Source organism: Pseudopodoces humilis, chromosome 4, assembly GCF_049639895.1.
Source record: "Pseudopodoces humilis isolate 2021_Gansu_Grassland_sample_001 chromosome 4, ASM4963989v1, whole genome shotgun sequence".
In the NCBI taxonomy this organism is placed as follows: domain Eukaryota; kingdom Metazoa; phylum Chordata; class Aves; order Passeriformes; family Paridae; genus Pseudopodoces; species Pseudopodoces humilis.
The window spans coordinates 56,689,582-56,716,658 of record NC_142203.1 but is presented as its reverse complement, the minus strand read 5'-3'; the positions used below and the strand labels follow the sequence as shown (position 1 = coordinate 56,716,658).

The 27,077-nt window shown below is 35.8% G+C and overlaps 1 protein-coding gene across 2 annotated transcripts in view; it reads right to left on the bottom strand.

Annotated features, from left to right (window-relative positions):
* ADAMTS6 (ADAM metallopeptidase with thrombospondin type 1 motif 6) overlaps nucleotides 1-27,077 on the bottom strand; it is a 142,460-nt gene that overhangs the window by 104,044 nt on the left and 11,339 nt on the right. The window contains exons 5-8 of one of the 2 annotated variants that reach the window (XM_005530098.3): nucleotides 23,411-23,579; nucleotides 17,825-18,042; nucleotides 17,215-17,298; nucleotides 16,583-16,728 (exon numbers count right to left, since the gene is read on the bottom strand). In XM_005530098.3, the coding sequence (XP_005530155.1) occupies nucleotides 16,583-16,728; nucleotides 17,215-17,298; nucleotides 17,825-18,042; nucleotides 23,411-23,579 (617 nt within the window). The remainder of the gene's footprint in view (nucleotides 1-16,582; nucleotides 16,729-17,214; nucleotides 17,299-17,824; nucleotides 18,043-23,410; nucleotides 23,580-27,077) is intronic. The other variant, XM_088054134.1, reaches the window with a different exon arrangement.

Genomic DNA, 27,077 nt, shown 5'->3' with positions numbered 1-27,077 from the left:
CCTCTAACAAAAGAAGGCACAGTGAAATAACATCATTGAAATAGCAGAAATAATTTTGCAGGCTTAAAGAAAATGCCATTAACATTTTTATTCTCTTTCCTCATGCTACAGAAGTCATATAACTTGAACTCAAGTCACAACATCAGCATGGCAGGGGAAAAGAAATATGTGAAGTTGGGAGAAATGCTTTTTAAAAATAATACTATGACATTGTAAAAGAAGTCCTAAGTATTACATTTTGTTTAAAGAGTGACACTTTGTGATTCAGGCAGAGGAATCTGCATGGTTTTGTTTGCTTTAAAGTGTGGAAGGAAAAAGTGGTTTTGCTGTCATTCCCCACACATGCACACACACAAAATGTTCTTTTATTCCTCCCCCTCCCTTCCATACACTAAATCTAGTTGTTATCACCTATAAGCAAGAAGAAAGTACTCTGCCCTCTAAATGGCCTAAATCCTTCAATATGATATACTCATGCAGAGTTAGTTTTTAGATATATATAGTTGTGCAGACCCAAGTCAATATTTAAGGCACTTGGCATAAGTATTAGACTTTGACTTATAGATCAAAATACAGGACTGCAGCCATAGTAAATACTCTTCCTGATAACTCACTAAACAGAAACACTTAAAGAGAAGTTAAATGTATAGAGGTCACAAAGGATGATAAAATTATGCATTATAATGATATAATTATATATTATTCTGATGGCAGAAAGGTCTTTTGGATGAGGCTGAGGAATATTAAAATCTTGTTTCATAGCCAAAACAGCCACACTGCATTTGTGTGTCTCTAACAGCTGAATATTTTAATACATTTTTGATTCATCTAATGATCAAAACAATTGCAATTTATCCATTGCACATAAATAGATGCATCAAATTTATTGAAATAAAACTGATGCATGTAACAAATAATGATTTTTTTCCAACTAGACTGCAGTATATTTCACTGCAGTGTGCTACCACAAAAAAATCATACTGTGGTATAATGATTGTTAAAGGAAATTTTAATCTTCAGGCAGAGAAAAACATACTGAAAATAAATACCTCTCCTCTCTCTGAAAGAATGCAAGTTCACCACAACACTCTTCGACACTAAAACACTTTATATATTCAGTGCTTTCCTGAATAAGTTTCAAGTAAAAGCTTCTATAAACCATTAAGAAAAGCATATTTCAGTTTGAAGGGATGTACAGTGATAATCTAGTTCAAAATAAGAGAAAATAGAGGAAAAAATATACAATAAATAAATAAGGTACAGAAGGAATTCTAGTCAAAATTAAAGAATACTTTCATCATGCAGGATGAAAGTAGATGAGAAGAGAGAGAGACAAAGATGACAAAAACATTGTTTGGTTTTTAGATAGTTAAGATTGGTGTTTGCAGATTACTTACTTTGTATACAAAAGTAAGTATGGCAAATTTGAGGAATTATTCTGAAGATACAAATCAGATACTTAAAATCATTTTTATCATTGTTTAAGGCTTGGGTCCACAAATCAAAGAGAAAGAGAAACAATTCTCACATAACACCGAATGAGAAAATTACTATTGCAATATGTCCTGAAAAATCAGTGATTGTTGGGTCAATTTTGCAAGTCAAATAATCAGAAACACCTCCATGGCATCGGAGTTGACAAGGGTTCCCTGCACTACGTCTATTATTTTCTATTATTAATTACAGCGTTACTGGAATTTACCATCCTAACTATGTATGAAAATAAGTATTAAAATAAAACATGCACACCCCTACTTATTTGTTCCACTTATATAAGAGCTCAAGTTTATACTTAATATGCAAAACCTAAATATAAAAATCTTCTTGAGTATAAAAGCACTTTTCATATAAAGCAATATTTTCATATTTGTGATAGTTGAAACTGATCATGACCAGTGTTCCAAGTCCAGTTCAACAGCATTTATAACTTAAATCCACTTCTCTCTTGATATAAAATAATTACAAAATGCAACAAAGCAAAAGTACATAAAACATTCAGTACAAAAGACCTACACATAATTCAGTGCCAAACCATCAAATATTAGAACACCCATCACTATTGAGAAACTAACACTTTGACTCAAAAAAACGATTCTGAATTGCTTGAATGTAACTGTTGCCTGTTAATGATCAGTCATTACTCAAAAGAAGATACAGGCATATAAATTTAAAAAAAAAAAAAAATTAAAATTGTTGATTAAATATATTAGCTTAGAGGTGTCACTACCACATGTGTCAATGGTGGTAAGCCTTGGCAATGCGTGTACAACAACTTTGGGATGTCTCCATAGTGTTCACAGAATCTCAGACCTTATAGATCACCGAGTTCCAACACCTCCGCCACCATCAGGGATACCTTCCACTGGACCAGATGCTCAAAGCTCCATCCAACCTAGCCTTGAACACTTTCAAGTAAGAGGCATTCACAACTTAGCAGTGCCTCACCACCCACACAGTGAAGAATTTCTTTCTAATAACTAATCTAAACCACAGAATCATAAAATACCATGAGTTGGATGGGACCTACAAGGATCATTGAGACAAACTCCAACTCTGCACCAAATTCCTCAGTAATCACACCATGTGCCCAAGAGCATTGTCCAAACACTTCCTGAACTCTGGCAGACTTGGTGCTGTGACCAGTTCCCCAGGGAGCCTTTTCCAGTGCCCAACCACCCTCTGGGTGAAGAAACTGTTTCTAATACCCAGTCTAAACCTCCTCTTTAATGCCATTTTCAGGGGCTGTCACTAGACATCAGAGAGAAGAAATCAGGGTTAGCTCCTCTGTTTTCCCCCGGGAGGAAGCTGTAGACCATGATGAGTGTCTCCTCAGTCTCCTCCAGATGAATTGACCTCAGCCACTCCTCATATGGCTTTTCCTCTATATCCTTCACCATTTTTGTAGCACTCCTTTAGACTCTTTCTAATAGTTTAATATCTCATACTGTGGCACCCAGAACTGCCCCCAGCACTTGAAGTGAGGCTGCCCCAGAGCAGAGCAGAGCAGAACAGAGCAGAGCAGAATGGGACAATCCTCTCCCTAGCCCGGCTGGCGATGCTGTCCCTGATGCCCCCAGGAAATGGGTGATCCTCTTGGCTGCCAGGTCACACTGCTCATTCCTGTACCTACCCTCTTTCAATTTACAGAATCACAGAATAATCTAGGCTGAAAGAGATTTTCAAGATAATTTTCACCTCTAACCATATCCTTAATGTCACATTGACAACACTTCAGAGTGTTAGAGAGTTAGAAAGAGTGGTAGTGGTAGAGAAATGGTGACTCTACCACCTCCCTCGGCAACTTATTCTAATGCTTATTCCACACTTGCAGTGAAAAAATATTGTCTAATTTCTAATCTGAACCTCCTCTGGCACAATTTGAGACCATTTCCTCTTGTCCTTTTACTTGAGACTTGGCAGAAGAGATTGGCCCTACCCCACTACAACCTCTTTCCATGTATTTGTAGACAGCCATGAGGGCCCCCCCCCGAGCCTCCTCTCCAAATTAAACAGCTCCAGATCCCTCAGCCTAATGGTGCTCCAGCCTTCTGATTTCCTTTGTGCTTTTCCTCTGGACCTAATTCAAATGGTCCACATCCTCTTTATGTTGGGAGCCCCATAGCTAGATGCAGGACTGCAGGTGGGGTCTCATGGGAGTAGAGGGGGAGAATCACCTCCTTATCCTGCTGGCCAGACTCCTTTGGAGGCAACCCAGGAAAAAATGGGCTTTCTGGGCTGCAAATTCAATTGACAGGTCATGTCCAGCTTCTCATCTGCTGATGCCCCAAGACCCCTTCTGCAGGACTACTCTTAATCCTTTCTGTCCCCACCCTGTATCCATGTTTGGGACCGCCCTGACCCAGCTGAAAGACCTTGCACTTCCCTTTGTTGACCCCATGAGGTTTGCAGTGGCCCAGCTCTCCAGCCTGTCCAGGTCCCTCTGGATGCCATCCCTTCCCTCCAGTGTGTCGACTGCTCCACGCAGCCTGGTGCTGTCAGTGAACTTGCTGAGGGTGCCCTTGATCCCACTGTCCATGCTGCCAACAGAGAAGTTAAAATGGGCCAGTCCCAGTACAGACCCCTGAGGAACGCCACTCGTTACTGATCTTCATATTTCATAGAGCTGATGACCAGCCATCTCTTTGAGTGCAACCATCTACACAATTCCTTATCCACTGGGTAGTCCATCCATCCATGTCTCCCCAGCCTAGAGATGAGGACGTCATGAGGGACAGTATCAAATGCTTTGAAGAAGTCCAGGTAGATAACATCGTTCACGCTTCCATTATCCATCAAAATTATAACCCAGTCACAGAAGGCCACCAGATTGTTCTGGCACAATTTGCCCTTGATGAAGCCATGCTGCCTGTCACCAGTAACCTCCTTATTTTCCATGTGCCCCAGCACAGTTTCTAGGAGCATTCGATCAATAATCTTGTTGAGCACAGAGGTGAGACTGGCTAGTCTGCAGTTCTCCAGATATTTTATTTTTCCTTTTTTAAAAATAGGGGTTATGTTTTCCCTTTTCAGTCACTGGGAACTTCACTGGAAGTTCATGGTTTCAAAAGTTCATGTTTTCAAAAATATGATGAATAGTGGCTAATCCATTTTCTCCACCACTTCCCTCAGGACAGCTGGATACATCCCAGCAGGATGGGATGGACTCATGGAGTCATGCATCTTCAGGTTCCTTAGATCGTCTCAAACCTGATCTTCTCCTACAGCCAGCGATTCTACATTCTCCCAGTTCCTGTCTTTGCCTTCTGCAATTCAGGCAGTGTGGCTGGAGGACTTCGCAGTGAAGACTGAGAAAAAAAGTAGTTGAGTACTTTGGCCCTCTCCAAGGCCCCTGTTAACCAAGTCTTCTGCTTCCTTCTGGAGAGAACACACATTTTTCCCTAATCTTTTTTTTATCATTGACAGACTGAGAGAAGTTCCTCTTGCTGCCCTTGACAGCCCTCAGCAACTTCAATTTACCAGAGCTTTCCTAATCCGTTCCCTGCCTGCTCACACAGTCTCTCTGTATTCCTCCCAGGCTACTTTTCCCTGCTTCCACCCTCTGCAAGCTTACATTTTTGTGTCTGAATTTGTCCAGAAGCTCCTTGTTCATCTTTGAAGGCCTCCTGGCACTTCTGCCTGACTTCTTTGTTGGGATGCATTGCTTCTGACCTATAAGTGATGACCCTTGAATATTAACCAGATTTCTTGGGCCCCTCTTCCCTGTGCAAGTCTTTATGCCATAGTACCACTGTGCTGTCCCTTCAACAGCTCTCTGCATGGCTGAAGTCTCCATGAGGACCAGTACTTGGGAACACAAACTGCTCCTATAACCTCTACAGAGTGCCTCATCCACTTGATCTTCCTGTCCAGACCCCCATTATAATATCAACTGCCCTCCCTTTAATCCTAATATGTAAACTCACAGCTGGTTCTCCATCAATCATCAGGGAGAGCTCTGTGCACTCCAGCTGGTCACTGACAGAAGGCAACACCATCTGCTTGTCTCCTCTGTCTGTCCTTTTATAAACAGCCTCTATCATTCAATTCCAACACTCACTCATAGGAGTCATCCCACAACATCTCTGTGACTCTGACAAGATCTGTGCAGGCATGCACAGGTTTCCATTTTGTTTATTCTTCATGCTACATGCATTAGCAGAGGTGCTTAAAATCGGTCCTTGAAGAAGGATGAAGCCAACTTACTGGCTTGAGCAACTGGAATTTCTTTGTGCTGCTCTTAACACATTCTCCTGCTGACCTCTGGTCTCTCTCCATGCTCTGGGCATCTCTTGCTGGCCCTGGGATCAAACTGGTAGGAGTGGAATGAATCAAGGTTTCTTTCCTCCAGCAACTTTAGTCTAAAACCCTCTTCACCAGCTTGGCAAGCCTGTGACTGAAGATTTTATTCTCCCTCTCTGACAGATGGACCCCATCAGCACACAGGAGACCAGGTGTCATGGACTCCTTCACTACAGGTTTGAAATACTATACATTGTGTATGTAAATAGTTTAAATTAGGAGTATCTAGAATTTTGCATAAGTGCATATTTGGATGTTTAATGAATGATTAGTGATTTAAGAATGTCATTTGATTATGCAGTATTAGAAGAGGTTTTTTTATTCAGTGTTGATAATACTGTTATTGCTGACCTATATAAGATTGATGAGAAGATATACAGCTAGGAAAGGGCAATTCAGAAATTCAGATATTTACAAGTGTAGAAATAAGTAAGAATTAAAGCATAAAATATCCCAGAAATTGTTGCAATTGTGGAGTATATTGTCACTTGGAATACTCCCACTACCACAATTTCACCTGCTGATAATAGGTCGGTGTGGCAGCAATAAAAGAGAACAGAAAAAAATAATGGTAGGAGGAGCTGGAATATAGTGTATGAAAGAGTAAATCTACACAAAAGATTTTCTAGTCATTAAATGTGTTTACAATTGCACATTTAATTCTTTACAGCTTGCCAGACCACAGCTCTCTCATAGGTTGTGACAAAATAAATAGTTTGACCAGAATTTCAGTTAGTTCTCTGTGTTATGTCAGTTTTTATATTTCAGCAACCATGTTTTCCAGAGTTAACTTTGTATAACAAAGACTATAACACGTCTTACACTTACTTCACACAGTTACTGCAAAACATACATCTTTAGAAAAGTAGAAATGCCAGCTAAGGAAATGCATATTCACAAATGCCACACAGGCAGTAATTTAATTCTGAATATACCATATGGATACAAATGTGACTTCTTATTTTCTCTACCAAATTTCTCATTCATTGAAATATTTGTATTTGAGATGAAAACAAAAGAGTCTGATTTTATGTGAGTTTAAAGAAAAAAATTTTCTTGTTTAGGAAATCTGATCTTAAAATCAGCTTCAGTACCAATTAGCCCTGCACATGCAGTTAGTCCAGCATGGCAAGTACAAAATATTCAAGAATGGAATTTTAACTGCAGATATTTACTTTACTTCCACCATCCAGTTCTGTGAGAATTTTAATAGCTAATTAAGTTACATTTCACCATACATTATGAAAGTAAAACAAAACAGTTACAACTGCAGACATGAAATAAAATTTATTTCTTTAATTGAGATGATTCTGTAATTATCCTCTGCTCCTGCCTATTCATACCTGCTGCTCTTTTACTAGAAACTTTCCAGACACTTCCCTTGAAGTGTCAATTCTTTGCTGTAAACTCACTGAAAGCAAACAAGCAGGGGGGGAAAAAATCACCAAAAAATCCACTGTAAATAGCACTAATCACTTTGTACACTTAACACACTGAATATACTTAAAAATCAGGATGCTTATAAAAGCCATGAATTTAATACAGAAATGGGTAACTCTTAAGAGAAAATATCATACTTAATTTAAAAAAGGTTGAGACACTCACACACATTACTTCATTATTCCACTGCAACATTTTTCAGAAAATTTTAATAGCATGGAACAGACAGTGATCAGTTTAGGTTTTACTTCACTATTTGCATAATTCAAATTAAATAGCCATAAACTCAAATTGAAATCAAATTCAGATCTGACTGAAATAATGGGAATGCTGCAACTGACCTCGAAGCATAAAGAATCATGCTTGTCATTAGAAAGATTGGTGTAAATTATCAGAAACTAGAGAACAGTGAATATTAAAATTAAATAGATATAATGTTGCCACTAAAAGAATAAATTTACGAGTGTCCTAATTAAAACCACATTTCTAATGTACTCTTGTACGTGACTAATCTAATAAAAGGTAGCTGTAAAGTTGAGCTAAATAGTCCAGACTCATGTTTAAAATGTGAAGAAAACATGAAATTGTTGTACATACATATTAATGTGCGGCAAGAGACAGAATTTATGCAACAGATCACAAACAATCTGAAATTGGTGAAAATCCAGGGAATAAACTGGCCTAATATGTTTTTCTGGATTTTTAAGAATGAGAAAAAAAAATACTTACTGGCAAATGTATTATTCTACCAGTCATTGTAGGTTATAAAAATAATAACATCCGCAAGAGAAGAGAAAAACATAAAAAAATTTTCTACTCAGACTACTAAGAAAACTTAAAAATGAGAGATTTTTAAACAAGTGTATGTACTTTATTAAAAAAAAAAAAAAAAAAAAAAAGGAAAGCAAAATACAACATTTCAAACTGCTAGAAAGCCCTTTGTCAGATATCTGGCCAAGCAGTAACTGAGTGTTTTAGCAGATATCCCAAACTATTACCACCAAACATTTCCTGGAAAAACTATAATTTGAATAGTTTTATGACCCTTGTGCAACTCAGAAGGTGAATGTCTGGAGAAAAAAAGGGGGGGAAATGGAGCATACAAAAGTATTTTTTGCTGGTTTTTTTTCTTTCTCTAGTAAGTCTAGTGTACAAGTGGAAAAATTTGTTTAAAAACTACAGAAGACATTAACATACCATTACTATCAGCAGCATATGTAGTTTGGCATATTATAGGTTTATCCTGATAGATTTTTAATTGCCTTAAGTTTCATTGCAACATTTAGAGGAACACTTGAACTGGGGCTGTTATGAGTTGCATTGCTCATTCTGTGTGGTAGTAGGTATTCTCAAACTTTCCCATTCAGAAAATCACCAGGTTTGTAACCAGCTCCCCTCAGTGAGCACATCTTAAGATAAATTTGTGGGATTACACCCAAAATTTCTGTCTCTCCTATTTCAGTTGAGATAGGAGAACATTATTTTCACTCAGTCTTTTTATTCAGTACCATTTATTTTAATCAATCTGACAACAACAACAGAAAGAGCTTTTAGACTTCAAGTCAGAGCATGAAAATCTGAGCTTAACTCCATGACATTGGTCATTTTTCTGGATTTGGTATTAAATAAAGTACATTTTGAACACATTTTGTCCATCTGGAGTGGATTAGGCAAACTCTGGGTACACCTTATACCTTTTCCATCCCTTCACCCTCACAGACTAAAACTTTATAAACTAAATCAGAATACACATCTTGTAACTAACCAGCTGTACACTAAGAGTGAACTAATGGCATCAGAAATTAAAAATAACAGCCTTTTTATTAATTAGAAAACATTCCACTCACACACTGTGCTTGTTAATTAGCCGCAAATAACCTGCTGGTTGACATTTGCCATGCAATAAGCAGTTTTTCAGATTCACATTCTAGCTACTTTATTGTTCCACATGAGTTCCCTCAAATCCCACAGAGTCTATTTGATTCCTTTCAGCTACAAAATCTAGGAGTAAAGTTTAAAAATAAAATTTACCCTAATCTACCCCTCAAAAAAATCCAACCAACCAAAAAAGCACTCGCAAAAAAATTCTCAACCAAGAGTGGACACCTGAACAATATTTCCAACCTTATTCTGCTAACATGAGCTGCAGGAATAAAAAAACCCACCCAATGAGTTTATAACTGTCACAGAAAGGGGAATTTCATAATATGCCAAGTAATTTTAATAATTTCCAATTACTTCCTATTTTCTTCTATTGCCTGTTTTATCTATTGATTTCTATCATGTCACAGCCTACAAACTCTTATCTCACAAAAAGACAGAAAATGGGTAACAGAGAATTCTTCACTGAGATCTTTGGATAGGTTTCCCCCCACACACAGAATGCACAGCACTTGCAATCTTGGAACATGGCTCTAGACCCAGATTTATCTAAAGTGAACCATCTGTGCACAGGTAATGTATTGCTGTAATGGCTCACAGATGTTATGCTGCATGTCTCAGTCACAATTTCTCTTCTATCTATCTTAGGGTCATCATTCCAAATGATGTCTTAAACATACCTTAGCAGAGATAGCAAAGACCCCCAACACGCTTTTGACACAGAAGTAAGAACATAAAAGCTATGACAGTGGTGCCATATTATGGATGCTAACTATGAAGCAGGCAGCACGGTGCCTGTGGAATAGCAGGCTGCATAACTTTCTCAGTCTTGCCTGAGAAAGTGGCCTGGGAAATCATAAGGAGGAATTAAAACAATCCTCAGAGATAGAAAACAGCCTTGCAGGTGCTGTTTGTCTGTTCCTTGTTTTCTTGCAAGAGAAGGTCGAGGGGTGGTGTGCCACTGACCAATGATGGTGATGTGTTAGTTTGCTAACCAATAAGAGTTTTACTTTTCTGTACTTTTCACGTATCAGTCTATAAAAAAGAGCTGAGGTAATAAACCGGAGAAATTCTCCAGTTCGACTCCACAAGAAAGTCTGTCATTCTTCTCGCCGTTCCCAATAGAGCAACATCATATCTAGCAACATGACTGATTCAAGTGGTCAATAGCAGGTCTCTAACAAGGAATGTAAGGAGTATATTAGTATATCCTATACAGGCATAGCATATATATCCTGTATAGAAACCTTGGAATAAATATTCCTATGAGAAGCACCATACACATAAAATGCCTCACTTTCCTCAGTCTGATGTGCAGAGCCCTAGCAGACTTCAATTTTTCTTGGATTTTTTCCCCCAAATACATAATTTTGAATATGCAGCTACAATTTTTTCTCTTAGACCCCTTCAACTCCCTGAAAACAAAGATGAGTGGGAATTTAGTGCTATTATTTGAAAAGCTAGCTTGTTATATTTTATATATCTGCAGAGACAGACACTAGGGGCAATATATGCCTCTCCACTTTTCAAACCTCTCCTTCAATCTTTAACATGCAGTCACATGAAAACTAAGCTAATGGACACTGTATTTTGCACAAAAATCAAATAAGGAAACAGACTCCTCCCAGGTGCTTAAATTCATCTCAAGGAAGTCCAGTAGAACAAGCTAAAAGTCTACACAAAAAACAAGGGTGAAAACTGCTTAATGGGCTTCAGAGTCAAGAAAAAACAAGACACAGAATTACTGCTTGAAATTGGAGCTCTTCTTACTAACCAAGGGACTAGCCACGGGATGAGTATCTGAGACAAGGCTTCATGAGAACAGAAATGCTTTGGATCTATAGATTTATTGGACAAAGCTCGGAAATTGTGCTCATGGAGCTGGATAAGAGTGCTTTGTATAAAAGAGGAATTTTGCAACAACTTAAGAAGCCCAGAAAAAAAGTAGAAAATGCCTCAGAAAAGAAGCATAACAATCTTGGACCTGCAGGAGTAAAGGAATGTGCAGAGTCTGGCTGGTTGGCCTCACCTCAGTACCAAATGCCTTAACTAGTACAGAAGCTGATGGGGGAATGTTACTTACTATTACAGAATAAAAATATATTACTAACCTATAGGCAACAGATATGCAAAAAGACAAGAGTGCCCATTAAACAAATTTCCTTTTAGGAGTGCTATCTGGACAATGCAACTACAAAACCATCCCTGTCTGCCTAAACACTCTTAATATTATTAAAAAAATGAACGGCATTGTGGTCAGCTCTACACAGGTATGCAAAATGAAACAAGAAACATTTTGGTCCTCTTGAGTACCTAAAGCAATGTCAGAAGCATTTCTGTTCGTAGATTAGGAACCACAAGAATTACAGGAGTTTAGAATTGCTGCCATTTAAATATACTTTCTGTGCCCTAAGAAAAACTGACAGCACTGGACTGAACAATCAATGAATCTCACAGACAAATGAAAGTGCCCCTTACCCATAAGGGTACATGAATGAGAAAACAACTGACTGAAGCATTGTGAAATTAATCTTATGTATATACAGTAAACATAAACCTGTTCTGTAAAATTTTCACCTTGAAAAACTCGAAAAATCCACTGTGAAACAATACTAATGCCTCCCATACGGATTTCAATAGTGTTGCTAGAGAAATGCTGCATACTAATACATTTTTACTCTCATCAGTACAACCTGCAAATCAAGGTATATTTGACTTTATCAATAAAAACATCCTACAGCTCTGATTCTTCGTTCAATCAAACAAGGATCCTTACAACAGAATGTGTCAGTTCAGTGAGGCTGTGGAATTAATTGTTGCTAAAGCACTTGTGAACTTAACTCAGGCAACTTCAATCCAAGTAAAAGGTTATTGTATTTCAAGGTCTTTTAAGTCAAGAATTTCAGAAGGTGTATCTACATAAAACCACACAGGTTTACAGTCTTAAAATTAATTCTAGTAAGTTTTCTGCAAGGAATGTTTCCATAAAAGCACCGTAGCTGCAAGGACATCTTCATGCTTTTGTCAAGCATAGTGACTTTGTTTTTCTTTTAAAATGTAAAACAAACTCATGGTGTGTGAACTACCAACAGTAGATGACATTTCATTCAACAATTTTTGAGAAGCACTGTCTCCTTAAATGACTGAGGTTTCAATATTTCTCTATTTTAAACAATTGCATCTCACAGGCCACATTCTTTCCCTGAGAGACACACACCTGAACTTCCCCCTAAAACCTTCCTTTCTATGGCCTGTCTGGTACACCTTTTTACTTGATCTACTAACACACCAGGAGGTAAAGTAATCTTCCATCTCAGCAGCAAAACACTCTACTTCTGCAATGTTTAGAGAGTCAGCCACACATCCTTTGGACAACTATGTAGTACCTGGACAAATCAAACTAATCCTCTTGAGCTATAGAGAAATGCAGCACTAGAGTACACTTCCAGTGTAAAGGAGAAACAAAAGGCATCTCAAAAAATTCTTCACCTTCTCAATCCTGATACAAAGTGTAACCTAGAATCCAACCTTCTGGCCCTTACCATTCTGTGCAGGTACACAGGAAAAGGAATGGTTCTGCTCATAATGTGTAGTTAATGAAGGTGCTTTTAAGGGGTATCACAATTCCTGCTTCATGACCTTTAAGATCAAGAGAAGGAAGCAACTAACTAAAATGGAAGGGGAACATAGTTCAAAAGCATAAATAAAAATAAAGCAATAGCTGTACACTATAGTGCTTGAGTTTTGTGGGTTTGTAATTCATGGAGACACTATTTCCGAAGAAACAAAAAGAGGAAGCAGCCTACTAAGGAAGGTTAAAAACACCAAATCACCAAATAAGAACTTCAAAAATGCAGATTGATACCTCTACACTGGGGTGGGATGCACAAGTCTCAGAATCTACACTGGCTTGTAAAATTAATTATCTGACATTCTGGCATTGCACTGAAAAGCCAGATTGTCACATAATGATGCAGAAATATAGGAATCAAATGCAAGAGCTCTTTTTTTATCAAAGGATTTGAGATTAGACACATACAAGTTTTTCTCCTTTTTTTTTCATTTTGTAGTGCAAAATAGTTTTGAGGATTCACTAGGTTTATCTAAAATCTTCAGGACAAAAAGGCGACATAGTCTTAACAGCATTACACCAATAATCAGCCTCACAGTTCAAGTCTGTCTGCTTAGTATTTTACTTTTCCCTGCCCCAAGAGCCCAACTTCGATAATTTCAGGACAAAACATTGAAGTCTGAAATTTAAATATAATCTCTTACAGGAAAAAATGTAGGTGATACACAATATAAGGTCTTACTTAGACCAGTCTATAACCTGTGTATTTTTAATTAGCAAACAAGAAGTTCTCTGTAGTTCCCTACCCACTTAGCAGACTGCAGGGTGGCTGCAGGACCATGATCAGATAGGCCCATACACCAGGCACACCAAACACAGGCAGGCTCTTGTCCAAAGACTGGTGGCTTAGTAGGCATGGCAACGCCTCTGTGGGGCTTAAGAGATCAATTTTGACATACCTCCACTCCAGTGAGGCTACCTGGTTTTGGCATACAGTGTGTTTAGGATACAGAACTCTGTCTGCATTGGTGAAGCAGACACTCCTAGAGAATGTGCAGCCTTAATACTGTTTTTCCCAGATCCCATCTTTGAAAGCAACATGAAAGGATAGCAAAGAAAAGCTAAAGTGCTATCTGCATCTACACAGCTGAAGATAATGACTCCTTTTCTTATAACCTTTGCCCCACATTTCAGATAAAGACTGTTGTAGTTGCAAACTTAAAATACTTAGCTAGGACTCTGTAATATTTTCAAATACATCAAATTACTTACTGAAAAATCTGGTTTTAATCAACACAAAACTATTCATAATGTTGAACTGAAACTTTCCTATTTTCCATAAAATAGAAGTGCACACAATGAGCAAAAATTGATTCCAGTGTCAAAGTCAATAAAAATGTAATTACTCCGTACAAAGCAGAGCAGCATCAGTGGGACAGATTCAGGAAACTACTTCAATTCAAAATACTACTGGAGTGGCTAAAAAGTATCCTAATGTTTGGTAGTATAGGCTCAAATTCCTTTGGATATACAAGGTTATTAAAGACCTCTCCAATACATTATGAGTTTAAAGAGCCATAGCTATATCCTTCTTCCACATATATGCCTTAAATCTGGTTCAAGTGAAAGATTTACAACAGAATGAAAACAAGTATATAATCATTTCAGTAATTAATTTAGAATTACTAAAGTTAGTGGATTTACACATTTATATATATTAATATAAATTTGTCTTTACTCATTCCAATGCAAAAAAGATCTATTCTTCACATAAGCTGATTCATATTATTAGTAACAGCCAGGATAGCCAGCAGTTTCAGTAAAAGCTTGATTTATCAACTCAAATTGATTAGTGCAGCCTTTGTGATTATTTTAAGGAATTACAATTATTATATAAATAAATGAATAGAAGCATTTTGTTGTGAAAGCATATATAAATGAACTTTATAGAGGTAGGTGTTACTAGCCTGCAGATACAACACTGAGGCACTTTGTTGATTTAAAATACAGGTATATTATTAGAGATGTAAACTTCTTAGAAGAAAACTAGGAAGTTATAAAATTCTTACAAGAATTTTTACATTCTTACAAGATGGCATACATACACTATGTACTTAGATAATTATAGACCCCATAATGAAGAGTAAAAAATAAGTTTTCAGTATTTATTGGTTTTTGATGAAAAAATGTAATTTTGGATAGGTATTACTCATGTTCTCTCAAAACTTGCTCCTTTTACAGTTAGAGGCCTGTAAGTTAACACTGGCTTAAGGTTTTGTCTGGAAACACAGAACTATTCAGAACTACAATGGGAACATCCCACTGGAACTTCCTACCACATCAGGAAAGCCAGTACAGAATATACAGTAATAAAACATGTTAAAGCACAGCTGTGAAAAAAAACAACTGTGATTTTTAGTGCCAGAATAATGCCAACAAAGTGTCAGGTCAGTAAGCTGTAAAATTACAGAGTTGCCAATACAACTTAAGCATTTGTGTATTGAGGAGCTTCAGCTGACACAACCACACTACCCATGGATTACACTTTTTCACTTGTCTAAATTATACCAGTAAAAGTTTCATGTTAAGCAGAGCTGTAAACTTATCTTCCACTTCAAAAGTCCTGGCGAAGGAATTACAAAACTGATCACAAACAGAAGTCTTTGTGAAAAATTAAGAGCTAAGAATGCAACTATTTTATTTTTCATTTCATTCAATTTATTTGTATTAGAGTTCAATCGCTTTTTTTACATTTCTTGAAATCTAAAAGCTTTCTAAGTCACTCTAGCATTCTAGCATAGTCACTCAAATTTTTACTATGCAGTATTTAAGATCATACATAACAATTATTTCTGAAATATGAATACAAAATACATGCAAGTGATCCACTAGCTTCTATTTCCACTCCTAAATAAAAATATCTGTTCATTATGAAAAATAAAACCAAGAAAAAACACCACCTCCCTCAGGAAAACAGAGAAACTTACACAAATTTTATGCAAAATTATATTAAAGATGCATTATTTTAATCAATATTTCAATTTTTCTGCAGTGAATGCAATGATTCCAAAATAGGTTACATATAGAGCAATACAGAATTTGCCCTGGAAAGCAGAAATCATAATTAACAAATCCTAATCCAAATTAGAGCTGCTGCACCTGTTGCTACTTGAACAAAACAAAAAAGAATAAATAGTGTCCTTAAACAATAGTGAGACTTATTTCTTATTAAAGTACAGTTGCCTACCCCAAATTGCAAAGGGACAGACATGAATGCCTTTATCAGGATCACGAGATTACAGTGCAGGTTATGTTGAATTTATCACAGTAAAACTGAAATAGAAGCAAACAAATGGGCACATATGCAGGCTTTGAAACTACCTGTTAAAATTGTCAGTTCTCATCTTAATTAAGCATAATAAATCAAACCAGCTACAAAGCAGAGTCTCATATGGCTGGAATCTGCAAGAACCTGTTTTCAGAGAAATACTGTTATACTACTTGAAGTTCTGGCTTGAAATTCTTACAAAAACACTTTACATGGTTAACAAAACATTTTTCATTCTGTTTTGTTCTCTGTGATCTTATGAATTCTTTCCAATTATTAAAGTATAAAATGTTCAATAGGATCCATCTTTTCTACTACAATACTTTGTATTGGTAATTACAAAGTGAAAATAACAGCAGAAGCAAGTGATTTGCAGAGCTTACTTTTCCAAAATCTTAATCCAAACTTCAATAATATGATATATTTAAGACAAGCTGTCTATTAATTTTCCTCCTTTTAAGGTTACCTACCAAATATATTTATTTGCAACTAGCTTCTAGACATATATATGCTAAGAACAAGAAAGCTACAAGAAATAAAATAAACACAATACTTGACCATACCTAGTAATAAGAACCGCATTATCATGGTGGGCAATCCCATTTTCTGGAATGGTGTTTCCATCACTTTGGTGGGAGAGAATGGATTTCTGCCACTTACAGAAGCTATCGAGGGACTTGTCTGCATGGTGGTTTATCTCCAAGTTTGGCTGCAATACAACATGCATACCAGAAATGTTCCAAACAAATTACTAAGGTCAGTTGTTAAGCCTTTTGAAAACTAAAATGGGACTATAATTAGAAGCAGTGGTTTCTAGGAATAAAATCTTCTTGCCAAATTTTATTTCTGTAAAATCTGACCCCAAGTTCAGCTGTGTATTACTGAACCATCATTCTTTCTGCTCCAACTTTAATAATCATTTTGTCAACACAGTAAAAAAAATCAAAATACAGATCTAAAAATAAAACTGACATCCCCGAAGGTGTAATAATAGTCACCTGAAGTAAGAATACATATCTTTGAGATGATACACGAGGAATATTCCCTTGAACTGCTTCGTCTTGATTAAAGTAGTGAAAAATTACATGATAGGTTTTGTAAGGCAGCCACTTCAAGCTATAATTAAATAACTCTATATTATACAATTATGTAATTTGCATTTCACAGGTATAAAGCTTAGCACAACAGCTCTTACCTGATCTTCAGTGAGGACAATCAAACGTGTCACTATAATATTCACAACGTTTCCTAGACTGGAATCACGATAAAGTTTGGCAACCTGACCTCCAGAAAATAAGAAAAGGCACAAAGTCAGACAAGAAACACTACTTGCTTCCTAAATGGTTAAAAATTAATCCAATTTCCTCATGAAGTTCCATAATGTAAAGTATCTCATTGTCACCTAAACACAAGTTAATTTTTGACCAAAAAATAACCATTCCGTTAAAAAAAAACCTTTTGAGTCTCACTTTTCAATTGAAACTGTTTACACCTTGCTTCATAATTCATCCAGCACAGTGAGCATTTGGAGTGGTGATGTAAGCAGAACACAACTGTATAATCTCAGTGTAATTATTTGAATTCAAAATTAAAGACAATTTAAAAGTGATCACAACATACCTCTTGACAGAAAAAGTACTGCATTTTTCCCAAAATGCTAAGATTTTCAGTATTTAAGCTATTCATTCCTGCAAGCTAGTACCCATATTAAAGTATTATTCATGGCAATAAATAAACACTTGCCAGGTCCATTATCATTTCAGTACACACGTATCGATAGGAACACAGAGAAGGATGAAACTTACAATATTCATTACACTCAAAATGTAGTGTTCAATGTCTTTGCGACCATGGTATCCCACCATCATTTTGTCTGCTACTACCAGCGTTTCCACAAACCGTTCAAGGCTTACAGATCTCTTCTGACGACTATGACTACTTAGTGTGTCATTGACTGGAAGTGAAGCTGGAAGAGCAGATGCATCATTCATCCACCAAGGCTTGCCGCTTCTTGTGAGGTCTTCTAGGAACCAAAACAATTAGATACGTGAGAGGGAGTCATTAGTAAAACTCATTCATATGCAGCTCTTTTATGCTGAGATTGCCATCTTCAAGGTTCTAACAAAGAAGTCCTTCTCAATGTGAAGAAAAATTTATTTTCTAAAATATTTTTAAATAACTTATACAATGGAAAGCCAGCTTTGAGTGCCAATAATCTTAACTCTCCTTTAATTTGAATTAGGATGATAAATCAACAATCCTCTCTCAATAAATCTGAATTTGCATATTTATGTTACTATTAAGGATTAGGTATAATTAACCACAAGAACACGTCAGAATGTTAAGAATAAGAACAAGAAAAAAAATACTAGAAACCAAAAATTCAAAATTAATGTAAAGTCAGAAAAATTTTCTAAGGAATTAAACATGCTCATAAAACACTAAAAAGCTCTTTCCCTCTTGCAAAAGTCTATAATTTCTAGGCAATGAAGCTTACAAGCCTAAAATGAATCAATTTTTCTCTTCAGAAAGCTATCAGATTATATTTTATCTACCTTGTGAATTAACTGTAATAGAAAGTTTTAAATGGTCTGACATGGGATAATTGCCATAGTAATTTCAACAAAAACTTCTGTTCAAATATGTTGATTCTTGTTTTTCTTTCAGGCAAATATGTAGAAAAATATTTCTTGTGTGCAAAAGATAAATTATTAAAAATCCAAAGAGCTGTAATTATCGTCAAAACAAACATTACAAGATGGCTTTGACTTCTAATTCCTGTCCTCAAGCCAAAATTGAATCCATCCTTCCCTACAAAGGAAGGGAAGGATGGATTCAATTTTATAGGTTTTTTAGTGTCTATCATATATCCCTTTTCCACAAGAGCCAACATAGATCTCAAGCCAAAGTTTAGCGAAGTATATTGTTAGTCTGGTTTTATCTATGTAGGATTTCAAAATATCTTAAGTTATTCTTGGTATTTACAGATGAGCACAAGAACATTAATAGACACATTTATAGCTGTCTGAACAGGACTGCTCAAGTGAGCAATTTCTGAGATGAATTGTTACCTCTACTAAAACAGGGTCAGCTAAGGATGACTACAGATAGAACCTCCCATAAAAAAAAAATGCTTATGCAAGTCAACTAAGCACACTGATTTCAAAGAGAAAAACTACACCACGAAGAATGTATGTTCAGGTCAAAACCAGGAATACAAACCTTCGGCATTCCCACTGTTGCAGTGTTTCATAATTTTTGAGGCTACAGTATTGGCTCTAAAGGGTGCATATTTTAGAAAAGTCAAAAAATTAAAATAAACCTGGTAGTTATAAAAACACCAGTAACAAAATTGTCCTTATTCTGTAATGGGTATAATCCATTCTAAAAAAACCCTGTACAAAGTATTAAAGCCTAGTTTGGATTCTATAATGACTACTAAGCTTTCTCCTGTTTTTCACGTCTACTGTAGAAAACTCAAAAGTTGCTTAAGTTGTTCAAAGATTTTCATCTCACTTAAACAGTGACTTAGGAATGTCTGGAATTTTCTCTGACAGCTACTGTACTAAATATTTTAATTATTCATTTTTTTTCAAATAACAAATGCTGATGTTTTCTGATGCTCCTGGAGTGCTAAAAGTATTTAAAAAGGCAGTACTGCTTCCACATTAATTCAAAATTTTCACTCAAAATGCAAATTATTCTAAACATTTAAAAACTTATTTTTTCAAGCATAAAACTTTAAGAGGGATAAAAAGGCTTCTTCAGAATTGTCTTCATACTATCTTTCAAACAAAGGTCTCAGAAGACTCCACAAGAACAATTTCTCATTTTCTTATCAGAAAAGAAGCTTAGGCTTCAGTTGATCTCAAATAAGAAAGCTGGAAAAATTCCTTGCACTCCAGGATGTATCAAAGCTTATGCTGCTTTTCTCTTAAAAAACCACTAAATAATGGTGCCTAAATTATTTAAATGTTAAAATACATAAATGAATAAAGATCTACAATTTATTTAATGAAAATAGTTATCTGGCAACTTACATCATTCTTTCACCAAATTCATAAGTTATAAAAGAAAAAATTAAACTCCATTAACATTGAACATAATAATAAGGAAGTAAAAAAAGGTAAAAATAAAAATAAATAGAAAAGGAAAAAAACCCAAAAACTCGGAAAAAATACCATAACTGACCCCAAAATAATTATTCCTAAAGGGTGACATTAGATTTTAAACTGCAACTGAAAAGAAATCCAAACACATGTAGACATGGAGTTCACAACTACTGGACACAAGTTTTCCTAAGTCAGTCATCGAAGATACTGAGTAGTGGTCAAGGTCGAGAGAAAGAAGCACAAACAGAAAAATATCTTAAAATGCAATAGCAAACTTCTTATATTAGATGCAGCTATAACAATATTTCAAAGCAAAACATTATGCCATTTTTTTTCTAGATATTTTAGCACTATTATTTCATGCATCTAGCAAGCTTTTATTCCATTTTAGAATATACCAACTACAAAGTCTGACACAAGTGAAACCACTACATCAATCAAAAAATAGTAGAGCTATCCAGAAATAATCTGCCACTCAGCAGCTTTCATATGTCCCATTTTTGTTGTTTCTTAATCCTATTCAAATACAGCATTTTTCAAGATAATCCAGTGGTCTCAAAACCCATTGAAGCAATTGGAATTTGGCAGTGGAAAACTTCTTAGCAAGGCCTTAGTGATTTCAGCTCTATTTAATGAAACATAATTAACTGGTGACAATATATCCCTGAAATGCAAATTCCACATGCTTCATTTTAACATCTTTATGTTTAAATGCTTAAAATCTAATTTATATTATGAAAATCTATCCTGTGCTCTCATCTGATTCTCCATGCCTCTCCAATTTTGCTCTTGTATTAGCTACTATAATTAAATAATAATTAGCTACCATAATAGCTACACCATTGATTATGAAGTAGCCCATTACTTACTCATCCCAGTCAATTCTGATCGTGTTTTCACCAAATTCTGTAGTCCACTTTCCATTCTATTATTGTAATTTTTCTCGGAAAGGTCAGGAATTTTACTCCCCTTGACTCTATCAACACTTCAAAATCCTGACCATTTCCCTAATGGAGAACAGGTACAAAATAAACTAGGTTACAGTACGGGAAACTTGAGAAACAATGAATAGTGGCACAGTTACTCAAGCAGATGCCTCCCTGCATATAATACTAAGAAAATTATTCTGAAGGTAAAGTTAAAATCAGTCTCCAGACAAAATAAATCACATACTGCCAAAAGGTAGTTACAGCTTTGTTACAATTGCATTTTAAAACACAAAATTGTACTGTTCAAAACTTCCAAAACCAGTAAAATTCCCTAAACATCACTGAATACCTGGCCTTAATCTTTCGGTGTGAAAGCTGCGAAATGGAAAATTAATATTTGACTTTACTTTTTAAGTATTATAATTTTTGGGGGGGTATTTCAGGATGCTTTGTATGCCATTTCCCTTTAAGACAAAGCTGCAAGAGTGCTGAGAAAATGAGTTTAAAAGGCTTTGGTACTCACAAGGGTAAAACAGAACGTCATCTGGAAAAGCAAGACCTTGCAGTCTTGGCAGAGAGTAAATTTTTTTAGACATTTTAATAGAGTGGAAATAGTATACAGAACAACAGGAAAAGATGAATGAGCATCATAATAATCTTTGGCTTGTAAAAAAGCAGTGCTTTAGTACTTCAATAATTAAGAACTTTGGGCTATGAAAGCTCAGGGAGTGCACAGGAGTTTCCACTAACAAAGGTACCATCAATTATACAAAGTAATAAATGCTAAATATTGTACCATGTTTTACAAAAACTGCCTGCAAGATATATAGCTCTAATCAACTTGACAGTATTATCCAATATATGTGTTTCTAATATTGCAAAACAAGTCTCTTAAATGTTACTGCCTGCTAACTTATTGTAAAATAAGGGTACTAGTATATGTTCATTTTGATGGGAGAGCCCATGTGATGTATGTGACAGATATACCTGAGCACAGTCTGACAAAAGTAGCTGCCTGTGCTTCATGGCTTGGAGGACAATGACTTTCAAGCACTACAGTAGAAGATAAGATCCAACAGAGGCCAATATCCTTTCTTTTTGTAGGGGTATAATAATGGTAAAAATTGCATGTTCCTACATTTCGAAACCTTCCATTTATTTCAAGAGGCTTAAGCGGCAGCTCTCCCATCAAAATGAACGTATACTAGTACCCTTATTTTACAATAAGTTAGCAGGCAGTAACATTTAAGACACTTGTTTTGCAATATTAGAAGCACATATATTGAATAATGCTCTCAAACTAAAGCAGAAGTTACATACATGAAATCTGACATTCCATAAACACAATTAACTGAAACACTCAAGAAAAAGCTATCCCCCAAGAATGGGATCTTGCAGAAAATCTATATTGTAAGCTTAGACAGCTGGTGCCACTAAACATTGTAAACTTCAAAAGAAGCTAAAATAAATTACATCAATAAACAGTGATATTATTTTATTTTAAGATTAGTTATTGTCAGTCTGCCCCATGCACTGAATGTCATGGAATACGACTAGGACTTAACTTTTAAGAGTAAACTATTATTGAAATATAAACAATTGACAAGGTTAGCACATTTTTCTAGCATGTTAAAAATTACTTTTTTGCTCTAAAAGAACTTGTCAGATTTATTCCACGCTGTCATTGAGAAGTTAATTTTCAGTTTAATCAAGGGTTACATCAGAGTACCTAAAACATATAGCTGTAGAAGTTAAAACTATGTTAAAAAGAAAATATCTCTCCATTAAAACTATATAATCCTGCCCATAAGGCACATGTAAATCACATATTTGACTATAATGGAATAATGTCAACCAACTGGACTAAAAAACAGGACTAAAACACTATAAACCTCCATAAACAAGAAAGATGTGGATTCAGTTCCAAATTTATTGACAATCATAATGCTGGCATATTTATTGCATATCAAGTTTCTCCAAATGAGATGGAACACATACTAAACATTAAGCTGTAATATGTTGTCACTCAAGCATGCTTTCCTGTTGGGGAATGAAGTACATTTATACACCTTTTGAGGATGCCTGTGCTCATTTCTACCACTGTCCACAACACAGGCATAAAACTAAGGCTTGTTCCTGCTGTCTTAGGTTTTGAAATACACTATAATCTCAGTCTGAATCTGGAAAAAAAGAAAAATCGAAACTACTTTTCAGCAAGATATTACGTCACCCAGAAGGAGGATTCTTACAGCTACATTCTACACTGTGTTTTAAACATGAAACAAGCAAGATCTTAAAATACATCTCAAGCTATCATTTTTTAAAAGGAATGACACTCATTCTTGTTTACCTGAGACTCCACAGTGACTGTGATCATAGAGGTGTTGCTGGTGCATGGTAGATTTTTTGTATATAACATGAGGATGACCATTCTCGTAACTATAGTTACTAGAATCTTCTGTTATATTTCTTAAAGGCTCAATAAAATACTCTTCGTCTTCTGTAGCAATGACTCCATGCTTAAAGAAGAAAATAAGAAAATAAAAGCTTACAACAGACAATATGGAACTACTATCACAAAACTTAACTCTAAAAGACATTCTCTGTGAAGAAGTCCACAGCTAGGAGCTAACACATACAACACTGCATGAGCCAGCCCTCCTCTGCTGATTTTAGTATGAGCAGGATAGGTGCCTATAAACAATACAGTGAGAAAAAATAAAACATATCATTCAAACTTCTGTTTGTGGAGTACTTTCACTGGGTTTTTTTTTTGTAGATGCAGTTAAAAAAGCAGGAGATATTCTCAGATTATTATAAATAATCTCTTCAGAGAGATGTTGTGTACATAATTCATACCCGTTAAAAATCACACCAAGCCAAAATGGCCTTGCTCTAATGGCAAGTCCAATATCCATCCCTCTGTGTTGTCACACTGCTAGATGCTTAAAGCCAAACAACTCACCAAAGACAAAAACCACGAAGGATTAATTTTAGAACACATATTCAAAGAAACCATTTTTATTTTACATCCAGACACAATCCCAAAACTGAGCAAGTTAATAGAAATCAAATTATTTATATTAAGTCCACTGTCTAAAAAGCATTTATTCCATAAAAACCTCTTGCCACAAATCTAGCAAATAAGAGTTATTGCAGACTGTACACTAGACCTCATTCTCCATAACAAATGAATTTTTTTTCTTTGTGCTGCAGTGCAGAATAGTAGATATTCTATTCTCATAACTTTCACATTTGTGAACTCAGTTTCTTCCAAACAGGAAGTGGTTTATGGAAGAAAAGGGAGATTTCAGGCCAACTATGCAATTTCCTGAACCTTCAGCAATTAAAACTGAGCTTTAGCAGCAAATCCAGGTTTTGGATCCTTTCAGATATAGAAATATTGGGGAATAAGCTCTGACAGACTTGTACACCAATATTTGCTAAATAAAAAAATCTGATACCCAAATGTAGAAAATTCTGAACGTATCAACTTTCTACACGGGGAAGAGCTATTTATCACATAAAAGCCTGGAAGCAGCAACTTCTACATTCGTATCCTGATTTGATGAATCACAAATTCCTACCACACCTTTTACCTGTAAAACAAGTATTACACATGAATCTTTCTTTTAAGACCTCTATGATCAGCCATAAGACCACCTGCTCTGTATCTGCTCTGAAAATCATAACGCTGTTTTCAAAGATCAGAGCTTGTCTTTGTATATTCTTGGTCAAAGCTCTTGTCCTACTGTTTTGTACATAAAATGCCTACTGTTACAGTAGGCACTCATATTCATTTATATATATATATATATATATACTCACTTCTGAAACAACAAGATAGAACTTACAAAATAAATGTAATACATGTAGTATGTCAGAAACAAGTGTTTTCCAAATAGAACTCTATCATAAATCATGAAAATATATGTATGAATAGACTGCAGCTTTCAACTATTCATTCCATACATTCTGAATGCAAAAATAAGTGTTCATTTTCAGTGGTATTTTTCATTACTAACTTAATAACTAGCTCAAGGTTACCTAAGAAGGTAACATCAGGGTCTAAATTCACCTGGAAGATGCCAGTATCAAATTCCTCTTGCAATGCCTTCTTGTTACTTGAAGTCTAAGATTTTACTAGGAAATAAATCATTTACTGGTATACTGCTGCTTAAATAGTATTGAAAATGTAAACCAAATTGTAACGAAGCTTGCCAGATGTGCAGAAAGAACCTTGACAGTTTGGACTGCATCCAGTCTGGATGTCAGACATCTGGGTTCAAGCGAATCCTGAGCCATTGTAAGCTCTGGTATTATGTTCCCACAGGAAGAGAGTCCTGTGGAGTGGTTCTAGCCAACACCATCAGGCTGTCTGACTCATGCCAAGCCTGAGGAGACAGAGGTACCATCCAACCTGTGGCACTGTCTCTGAGACAGAGTGGGTCCCAGCTTAAATTCCTCCAGAGCATACATCCTTCCTGTCTGTACTCAAGTCCAGCCATGTTTGCAAGTCTAAGCATGAATGAGATAATTATATCAGCTACTGAAACTGGTAATTATAAGTGGCGAGATTACCTCAGCAGAACTAAGTCAATTCAGAAAGCATAAACACTTAATTGCAGCACTAATTCTCTATACAAATTGCATATTTCTGCAAATAACTAAAGAATATCTGCAAACAATGGTCACAGCTCCTTCAGGTACCAGCAGTGAAAACAATAAGGAGAGCATCATTACTTTTTCCAATACCTAGCTGATACCTGACCTCATTTGCCCAAATGCTATGCTGTTTAAGAAAAAATGTTTTAATAATGTTTATTTAAGGAACTGAAAATAAATTTTAACATAGATCTACAAGCAGGTTGTGAAAACATATGTGTGCTCAGTCACTGCAGTCAGACAAGTGATTCAATAAGCACTGGAAACACACTGACCCTGCATATGCCCCTCCCATAAGCTTGGCATAGGTATACCATTTTAAGTCTAACAGTATTTTTGCTTGCAAACAAAATTGTTCTTCCAGTGCTAAACTGATGCAAGCAATCTTCTTGAATCACAGTGATTCAACAGTGAAGTCGCTGCTTTTTAAGAAGCACTCTAAATTCTACAACTAAAAAGTACCTTGATGATGGCCAGCATATATTCTAAGTTTCAAAAATTCATGCAGCTAGAGATACTTGCATTGTTTATGTATTCAATGTTAATCAATGCCTGATTAATACATAGTGGGAAGTACACTATTATATCCAAACCAACATTCTAAATACCACCCTTGATTTATAATACACTATTTGAGGAAAACAAAACTTCAGTTGAAAAAAGAGTTTGAAATAATGCCCATTTAAATCAGTAAAATGAATTAATTGTCTTTTTTTTTAAGTGTTGCTATTGTATTTTATCAGTTCATAAATTAAACTTCTGCTCCAAAGCATCATAAACATCATTAAGACATAAGAATGACCAGAAAAGGTTTTGACATAATACCATGGATATACGAAACAAGCTGAAAGCACCAAGAATGTTACTACAAGGAACATTCCCAAGATTATTATCTAAAACAGATTGTTTGAGGTCCTCTGTTATCCAATTCCACTATAGACTGCCAACTCATGCTAACATATACAAGGTCTGGTTCCAGCAGTTTGACATGCTCAGACAAATCTGTGAATCCACATGGAGTTCCCCTGAATTTGTGAAAAAGAATCTTTTTCTGTCAGGCTGTCCAGCCAGGGCCTTAACCTCCTTCAGATGTGGGACATCCATCAGTTGCAAAAGCAAACTGAATTATGGGGGACAAGTAAGCACATGCCTTTTCCACACAGCACTATAGTTTCACAATTTTTCAACACCTTGAATGTTTTTAGGCTTTATGCTTTACCCATTTTTAATATAAAGTACTAGTAATGCAAACTTCTGAAAATGTGTCAGTGTTGTTCAGTACGTCAACAGCTGGCTATACACCATGATTTTATGACTGAGGAAAAAGACTGCATTAACTTACTGTGCTCTCA